The 9714-nt window shown below is 35.0% G+C and overlaps 1 protein-coding gene across 1 annotated transcript in view; it reads left to right on the top strand.

The window, feature by feature from the left end:
* The first annotated feature begins 6788 nt into the window (after window positions 1-6788).
* LOC140238351 (uncharacterized) overlaps window positions 6789-9714 on the top strand; it is an 11862-nt gene continuing 8936 nt past the window's right edge. Inside the window, exon 1 of the mRNA XM_072318287.1 lies at window positions 6789-6864. Within this exon, the coding sequence (XP_072174388.1) occupies window positions 6789-6864 (76 nt within the window). The remainder of the gene's footprint in view (window positions 6865-9714) is intronic.

Here is a 9714-nt window from a genome sequence, read left to right as displayed (position 1 = left end):
AACCTTTGTCCAATCAACACCCCGTAAAAGTCTAAATATATAGATATATATATTTTTGCGCAAATATCTTGATCTCAAAAGGTACTCCCACGCATTATTCTGTGGCTGTTTTGTGACTGTTGTTGTTGTTGAGCCTTTCGTATTTATTTGTTCCGTGTAGATGTTCTCTTATTGCCAGTGAAAGATCTAATCTGAAACTTGTCTTATGGGAGATTGATGAATGGCAGCTGTGCTACCTTTATGAAAGGAAAGTAATTATTCGCTGTCTCCTGAGCGTCTTTTATTTCTTTCTTTTTCTTTTGGTATGAGCTGATAATGATGAGGGGAAAAAAAGAGAAAATATATTTGTTCATGTATAAACTTCCGATCAGTATTAGCCACAATGACGTGGCACTTGTGATAGTGAAAGTGACTTGAATTGGTTAATAAATGGGAGGGGGAGGGGGGAATGGGGGAGCGACAGATTTTTAGGGGAAGCTATAGAACAAAGGTCATCTTGATATCCACTTATTTTGTATCTTAATGTCTTAATTTGTTGCCAAAGCTCCCAGGCTATGTCTCTGAACGCATACGCAGTGTCATTTGGTTTCACTGTGAAGATGTCCCTCATGGCTTGGCTCAAATATCAAGTGCAAATTGAGTACCTCAACATGATCATATCAACGGTGGTTTTAGTTTCGGCGTGAATAAACAGCCAAGAGAATGGGTAGTAGAGTCTACATTCTACTCTTCTACCTGTGAGGTAGTGTTCGTGGGATTCTCTTTTTTTTTATATATAAAAAACTCTCTTTTGTCTTAAATCACCCCATTGCTGACCTGGTCAATTCTGTAAATGGGCTACCGATACTGGCAAGTATTTTGTGTTCAAGAGGCCTCCATTGTGTGCTTTGCCTTGAGATATTAGTGTTAATCAGGCACACCTGAATTTGAATATACAGGATGTCATGTTTGAAGTCACACATCCCCGCTGCATGGCACAAGATACATGAACTTCAGCAATGCAGAAAACCAAGTATATTCTTACCTTTTTGCTAAGTTACTTAGTCCTGGACATGATTTTTCAGATAGGCCTCAAATTCTTCTTTGCCAGTTGTGGCGCTGAATTTGTTTGTTTGTTTTTTTAAATACATTTTCCACTGCATTTGGGAAATTCTTGTTATAACATGATCTTCTTTCAGATAATACCAAAAATATACCATTTAAAGAAAGTAAAACTAATTATTTGAGTCTGGAGTCTTCTTGCAAAAATTTAGCTGAAGTTGCTGGAATTCTCAATGAAATGTGTGCTAGCCCAGAAGTGTTACATCTCTGCTGTTGCTTTATCATTGATAATTGTGTCAGAAATCATGTAAAGACTACATGTGTATATTGTCAAAAGCTGGAGAGTAAAATGTGAGTGTTCATTATCACAACAGAGATTATACATATCTAAGCAACATGGTAAAGTTATAACCAGTACATACCACAAAATCAAATAAAGATACATTTTATAGTTGTTTCCATGTCACTGTAAAGTGCAGATGAAGTGTGGAAATATTCCTCTCTATAGATGTTCAAATCTATTACATTATTCATGGAAGACTGATATGTACAGTACATGTTGTTAATACTCATCCTCTCACATGATTACAGGATGGAATTTCATCTGGCCAAAGGGGGCAAATTTTTGTTTTTGTTTGTGTTTTTTTCTTTGAGAAAACATGCACAAGCAATCTTTGTTGATTCTGATTGGATTATCATCTTTCAGCTCTCTGCTGAGATATTTGCCATAATTACCCAGGTTAGTGTCTCTCATTAAAGTATATGTTCACCTACTCATGGAATAAGAATGTGACTACTAGTGAATACATCATACATTTGTATCTTGTAATTCTCAGTTAATTTGTGTAGATCATCATTGTAGTGCAGGGATCATCAATGTCACCACTAGTGAAAGAAATACATTAAGTTCTAATGTTGAGAGATTGTGTGTATATTTGAGTAACACTCTAGAATATCACGAGATATTTTGAGTATGCTGTACACTATTCAAATGAAAGCCTGTTCACTCCTTTTCTTCTTCCATTAACATATTTGAGCTTTACCTTTACAAAGATTATACCTTATGATATTAATTTTGCCATATTATTTGACCAAAATGGGACTTGTATGTATATAATGTGACTACAGAGCAGATACATCCACTATTTTGTGATATATGTAAAGACGTATTTTCCAGAGATATGTATTTCTGAATGTTATTCATTATGTCAAAGAAGGCAACACATTTTCCATGTTTCGTATTTTTGTTTTTTGTTCTTTTTTGTATGTATTTGCATGATAGAGTGCATAGCTATCATTTCAACACATATACATTTTTTTTTTTTTTTCTTCTCAAACTGTGATTTCTGGGTGAGAATCAGTGTCAGAGTTTTTCCTATTGAATTTCAGACCAAACAGTTCCCAGGTATTGAGTGGAGCATTTGCCGGAAGTAGTGAATGACGAGATATTTCTATGAATCCTACGTTACGCATACAGGTGGATCTGAATTCTCTGATATTGCTGCGTTGGGCTCTGGCACAAACCTGTAGGTGCACGAAGTCCTGCATGGTTTTTATCCGTTTCTCACTATATATTGTCACATGAGAACCAGAAGGGCACTATAACATACTAAAATTTGAGTGTAAATAAAAACTAAACAATCAATTTTCATGAATTAAAAGTTTATTCAATCAAAAGTGCGTAGATTTGTAAGCATTGTTCCAAATATAGGGTAAAATACCACCCTTGTGGTTTTACATTTGAACGTTTTACTGAAAATGAAAATACTTTAAAATTGACACCACAATGTAGAGGAGATCAAGCTCTACAAGATGATACCAATAACTCAATACCCCCAAAAGTTGTGATAATGGCCTTCTGGTTCTCAGCCGACAATATATTTGTCCAATACCATGTGGTCTTGTGAGTTCATCAGTGGTTTTCGTTTTCAGTACATTTGTATGCCATTATTTTTATGTACTATCTTGTGCAAATTATAGCTAGAGATGCTCAAATTGCTGTTTGGTCCAATATCATCATTTCAGGCATTTTGAAACTAACCTGAACAAGCTATTCTGTTAAATATTTACTTCTGAATACGTGAAGTGAACTTTTTTTTTTTTTCAACTCGAGTCCATGGCAGTTGTTGGAAAGGGCTTTACTCTGTGCTGTATTGCAAATTGCATTAAAGATGAGTCTTGTTCCAGACATTGAGAAACAATGTTACCAAGTAATTGTCTGATGATGGCTTAGCTTGTGTGAACTCAACTTTGTGTGTTGGAAATAAGTGCCATAGAATTATCTACATTGTTGACTAAACCCTCAATACAGCAAATGGTATGAAGTCTCGCGTCTCGACAGCATTATGCCAGTATATTAGATATTGACATGGTGAACCAGATCTTGTTGGGAGAGAAGAAAAAGAAAATCAAACATTTATACATACATGTTCACTTTGGTGTAGATAGGACAAAAAATAGATATGTTATTGCACTGAATCTTTGGGAGACAGTCATATAACCACTAATTTGTCTATTATGTGATGATTTAGAATAGCTATCCCAGGTGTAGCCACTACCTATTATTTCTCTCCAGGCTTTTCTTGGATTCCCCCCCCCCCCCCCATGTGCACAGATGCTCTGGCAAAGTCACGTACTCTGCTAGATCTGTTATATTGGTCACTATAATTACATTTAATAATCTGACACACATTGTTCAGACCAAAGCATTTGTGTGTGAAGTTATTAACTAATGGGAATGTGTAATGGCTTCTCTACCCTGATATATGTTGCCATCATGGTATAGAAAAAAAAAAAATGTTTTCTCCTGGAAGATAAACTGTAAAACCAGGAATGTTTACATTCATTTTAATCTCACAAATTTTGCAAGAGCCTGGATTCCCTAAATTAAAAATTCATGTTTGCACTGTATGCATTGAATACCAATGACAATTCGTGAAAATTTAATGTGGCAAAAAAAGGCCATGGGCTCCAGTTCGCAAAAATTTCATGCTGCGAAAATATCTGGCTTGACAATATCTTTTCCTCGTCTTCTCAGAGTAGCTATGTTATGAGAGGATCTCGTGGTTGGCAAAATCTGCAGTTTTTTTTTACTCATTTGGCAGCACTTGGTGTTCCAGATGGCTTCCTCTGTTATGACCACAGATCACTGAGTAATGATTATGGCGATATTTAACAATAATTACACTATTCGTCTGTCATTTTGTCTTGTTAACCATTGTTGTTTTAAAGGTACTAGCCCACATTTGCAAACCCACGAAAATCAAAACTGCATAAAACAGGTCCAATATGACTTCAAGTACAAGTTATAACAGTAACATACCTCACCTGTCGCTCTTTGTCTATACCATTCGATAAAAGAGAGAAAATCATCGTTTTAAAATCAATTTTCAAACCGGGTCAACCCGACCCAAAATCGAATTACGAGCGCGGGCTATAGCTACGTACATTGTACATGTAACACGTACGTGGACTGGAGCTAGCGAGCGTTACGCATGCATACGGATTACGGTGCATTTTCATTTATTTTTATGAAAGTAATGGACTAATTGGAACGAAATTTTGCACAGGTGTTACTGCAATTATACCCAAACTCCATGCTGAGTATGAGACCAATTGCTGCAGGTTTACAAATGTGGGCTAATACCTTTAAAGAAAGAAGCTAACTGTACAGAGTTGGCTTCCAATACAGTAGAAAGAAAGAAAGAAGAAATCTCCTGTGCTGTTGATGGTTTTGGGTTAAATGAGACATGATAGAAATTGAATGTTTTTTTGCACAGGCGACTCAAAAATTTTAAGTTGACAGTTTGAAACCGGGGAGTGTTGCAGTAGGAAAATTGTTGGTGTGTGACTTTGTGTTGAGCAATGATTTCTAAAAAGGAAAGATGAGGAACAGTTTATGGTATTGTTGTATCATTGTTTATTATATTATATACATGAGTTTGTTGTGTGCATAAACAGTGACGTCAAGACATGAGGTACACATGCAAACTGTATCAAGTGCCGTTGTCGGGGCACACAGTGAGTCCTTTCTGTGCAGTAAGTTTGTGATGAAGTACTCTTTATTCTTCGTTTGTGAAATGCTTGTTAAATGTGAAAAGTTAATTTCATGCATTTTATTCAGGGATGTGAGAGTTCAGTTTCATCTGATTTCAGATTTTCTTTTCTTTTTTTTTTTTTTGCTCTGCCCAAAACCCAGTTTCCAGACTTTTTTTGGAGTTCAAATGCATTGAAATGTTGTCAGTCTAGTGCACTTCAGACTTTTTTTAATCATAAGTTTCAGATTTTTTTCAGACTTTGTTTTTCTGCAAGTACTCTCACACCCCTGTTATTAATGCCCTTGTATAAGTGGTGACACTTTGTCATTAAAAGTAACAGATAAGTGCAAAATTGCAAATGAATGATGTACACCTAGATACAGTAGTCATCTTTCTGTTGGCACATACTCTTGCCTAATGTATGTACTAAAAGTGATTTATTCAAATTGTTTATCAACACATTTGTGGAATGCTACACAAAATGGTATCTGAGAGGGGAAGAGAAATCTTTATTAAATTAGATACAAATCGCATCATGTGAAATTGAGACCATATCTGTCTGCTTGTTTTGTGTGTGTCAAGTATGCATGATGTCATCTTAATTGAGTGACGTGTTTTACATGCCAGTTGAATGGGTGAGCATTAACAAGAGAGTTCTTCTTTGAACAGGATTCACCTGCAAAATCTTGCTTGTGTCTGGCTTTATTTCTTGGATAAATTGGTAACCATTTCTTAGATAAATGGGTAACTGAAAAGTGTTTACATACATTTAGTGTAGTGGTATTCAAAGCTTGAGTATAAAGATGCAAGATAGATAGGTATGGACTTATATACCGACATCCAGGTGCAAGGAATTGAATCATTTGTTAGATTGCAGCCATGTGAAGTATTTTAGCAAAGGAAACAGAACTCTGGTGAATGACAATTGCCCTCTACACATTCTGCATTCATTGCAGAAGACACAAATACAGAGTTTTCAAACAAAACAGAGAGACACCTCCTCCCTCATGATACAAAATCTTACGAGATGAGGTCATTAAGAACCATGCCATATGACTGGCTGCTGCATTCCGACTTGCTCTCGAAGAATACATGTACACATAGCTTTGTTATATTAGCTCTTCATATTCTACTGAATTTTACTTGTAAGAAGTCAATGCAGAACATAATATGGAAAAAAACAATAGCAGGGTCTTTGAAACCAACATCCTGGTTTGATAGACTACATGTGCAGTCATTGAGCCATCCAAAGATAAATCAGGCTGATTTTAATTTTTTAATTTTTTTTTTTTTAAATGTAAGCATCACATTCTGACCAGGAATTGAGCAGGATGAAGTAAGTGCTGCTACTTATGCTGCACATGCTAGGTATTTGTGAACCCTTACTCCCCTTCTGTGCCTTGTTAATATTAAGCACTACCTGTACTGTAAAGTAAACTTTGACCAGAGATATAGTAATGAGTCAGTTTTATCTCCAGCAAACATAAGGACAGAGAGAGAGAGAGATAGAGAAGGAGAGATGTTTCTTGTGATATACCTCCACATGTAAACATATAGGATCACTAGGCTATATGTCCACACGCAGCAGTGAAGAAACGGTGTATGCACCGACTTGAATAACTGGCACCAGTTAATTTGTATCCATCTGTTACCGGCCGAATCACTGGCCTGACTTTAATCGAAGGAATCAAAGCAGAAGAACGGATCAAGATGAGGTTCTTTGCGACTGTGTCCACCTTGGCTGGTGTTCTAGCATGTTTTCATCCTGCACTGGGTCAGACATCAGGTACTTACTATAAGTGATCGAGAAGGAATGTCTGAAGGCTGATTCACAGTTCTACATGACAACTGCTTTGATGTGAAGAGTGGCATGCCTTGTTATAAATGCAAAGACATGATTAACATGGTCTTTGGGCAGGTATACTGTCCAGCTAGGATTTGAATACTTGTCCAATTTAGAGCCCTGTCAATGTTCTGTCTGCTCTTTGACTTGGTATATTATAAAATTGATCATGCCTAATGTTACATAGGCCAATGTTTAAACCTTTACTTCTTTCCAAATGAATTTGACTTGAGTGGGAATATATATGCTAGTGTCTCTGTATATATGATAGTGCATTATGTATTATTGTGTAGGTATATGATACATAAATTATTGTATATATATATATATATATATATATATATATATATATATAATTATTATTATTATTATTATTATATTATATATATATATATATATATATATATATATATATATATATATATATATATAATTATTATTACTATTATTATTATTATTATTATTATTATTATTATTATTATATATATATATATATATATATATATATATATGTAGCAAAAATAGAACAGAACTCAAGAAATGTATGCTGTTAATACCAACAGTTTATTTTTTACACAAATTTTTTTTTGGCTTCCTCCCCTTTGTCAAGTGATTTTTGATTCATATATATATATATATATATATATATATATATGAATATAATATGCATATACATATGTGTGTGTATGTGTGTTCGTGTGTGTCTGTGTGTAAGAAATCAAGTTTATTTATTGACCACTCAAGGGAAGATGATGTGTGGTCATTTTAGACAGGTAAGTTGTAGTAGCCAATGTGGTAGGTATTTTCATGTGTTTTCATATGATTACATGTCCACATTTACTGTTTTAAACTGCTACAAACGATTACTGCTAGTATTTCACACATACACACACCACACACATATATATGTATAATAATGTATATGTATATGTAAATGAATAAATAAAATAAATAAATATATATATATATATATATATATATATATATATATATATATATATATATATATATATTACTAAACTAATTGCCCTGACCCTTCAGTAGATCATCGGTTGACATGCATCGCCCAATAAGGCTATACGCCTACCTGCATATATGTCACTCTGCCGACAAACATCACTGCATGGGTGCTGGGCGTTGTGCAATTAAAGCTGTCAGTCATTGAGAAATCAAATCTGTGTCCACTGGTCATGTTTTGCAATCAGCCACTGTACACAGGCTCTTATGGTACTATTTTTTTTTTTTTTTTTTGTTTTTTGCTGGGGATTTCCATCAACGTGGTTGCTAGGGCAGGACTATAGCTGTATATCAAATCATGGTTTTCTGCTCAGAGCTTTTGAAAGACTATATAAAGAGACGTGGGTGAATGAAGATCTGTTGGGGAGATTGATATTCAACAAAACTTTATCCAGAAGACACTGTCAAGTTATTTATGTTCATGATTTGCTTTCATGCTCAATGTTTAAAGTAAAATGCTCATCTTTGAAATTGCATTTTTTTTTTTAATGAAATCTGCATGATCATGTTGAAACATGGAGGGGGAAAGTACATGTCACAAGTCTGAAGGAGCACTATGATAGCATAAAATAAGACAGAAATAAATAAATACTTTCATATATATATATATATATATATATGTAATTACAAATGATGATATAATAATGAGAATATCAATTTTGATAATAAAGAGAAAGAAAATAAAGAATATTTAATTAATATATGAATCAGAAAGAATGAAAACTGACATAAAGTTCATTAGGTTGAAGGCAATCTATTAATAGATATTAGGCTATGCTTTTGCACTTTGCATAATGATAATTATGGTAATGAGAATTAGAAGGAAAAGAGGAGGAAATTAAAAAGAAGAAGAATCATCATGATCACAATAATTCTCCAGAGAAGTTATGATTATCACTGTGATTTGGCGCTAAAGCAACAATGATAAAATACATCCATATCAATAATGCAATCAATCAGCCTCAGCCCTAGAATGTCATATTATATACATGTGAATTCCTTCCTTTGTTGTTCTCGTCATAAAGTTTCATTCTTCTTCTAAACCCTACGTTGCCAGATCAAAATGTTTTTGAGGCATTGTGGGCGGTACTTGTTAATTGTTTGGGAAGTACGCCAGCACGCTCCCACGTATGCAAATTACATTGTACATGTATGTTCACTGATGGTCACTCTCCACTCCACTGAACCCACTCTCGATCTGAAGCCAATTTGAACGCATTGAAAACACTTGCGCTATCGCAGCGGTACATTATCTTTCTACCAGTGGCCCTTCTAAAATTGTCTTGGAGTCTAGTAAACCTGTTACAATGGAGAACACATTACGGCATCTAATCCTTGTGTCTTGTTGTCTTCTTTTCGTGGGATTTATTCAAGGTAAGTCGTCGGATCTTTTAGGATTAGTCAAGGGGTATTGTCCAGTATCAAAACCATTGACACTGCTGGAGTGAGGAGCGCGATACCGGGTGTTGTGTCATATGCCCTCCCCTGGGCCACGGGTTGGTGAACGCTCGATGATCGCTCTGGATCCACGGAGATTACAGTTGCTAGTTGTGCAATACGCTAAGTAATAATCATTCCAGTTCGTGTTGCTATGCTGGAATATTGCATGATCGGTACATTTTTATGTGTTGGTCGCAGTTTTGTATCTGGGAGAAAGTATTGAGAGCAAATATGGAAGAGATAGAGATGTCTTTCTATCTTTACTATGTTTCAAACAGGTCTATGAGAACATTCTCAACTTCTTCACAGCAATGAGAAAACTTATTGCAATAAGCC

This window comes from Diadema setosum, chromosome 2 (assembly GCF_964275005.1).
Source record: "Diadema setosum chromosome 2, eeDiaSeto1, whole genome shotgun sequence".
In the NCBI taxonomy this organism is placed as follows: domain Eukaryota; kingdom Metazoa; phylum Echinodermata; class Echinoidea; order Diadematoida; family Diadematidae; genus Diadema; species Diadema setosum.
Note: the sequence above shows the minus strand (reverse complement) of the source record. Positions and strands in the feature narration are given on the sequence as shown.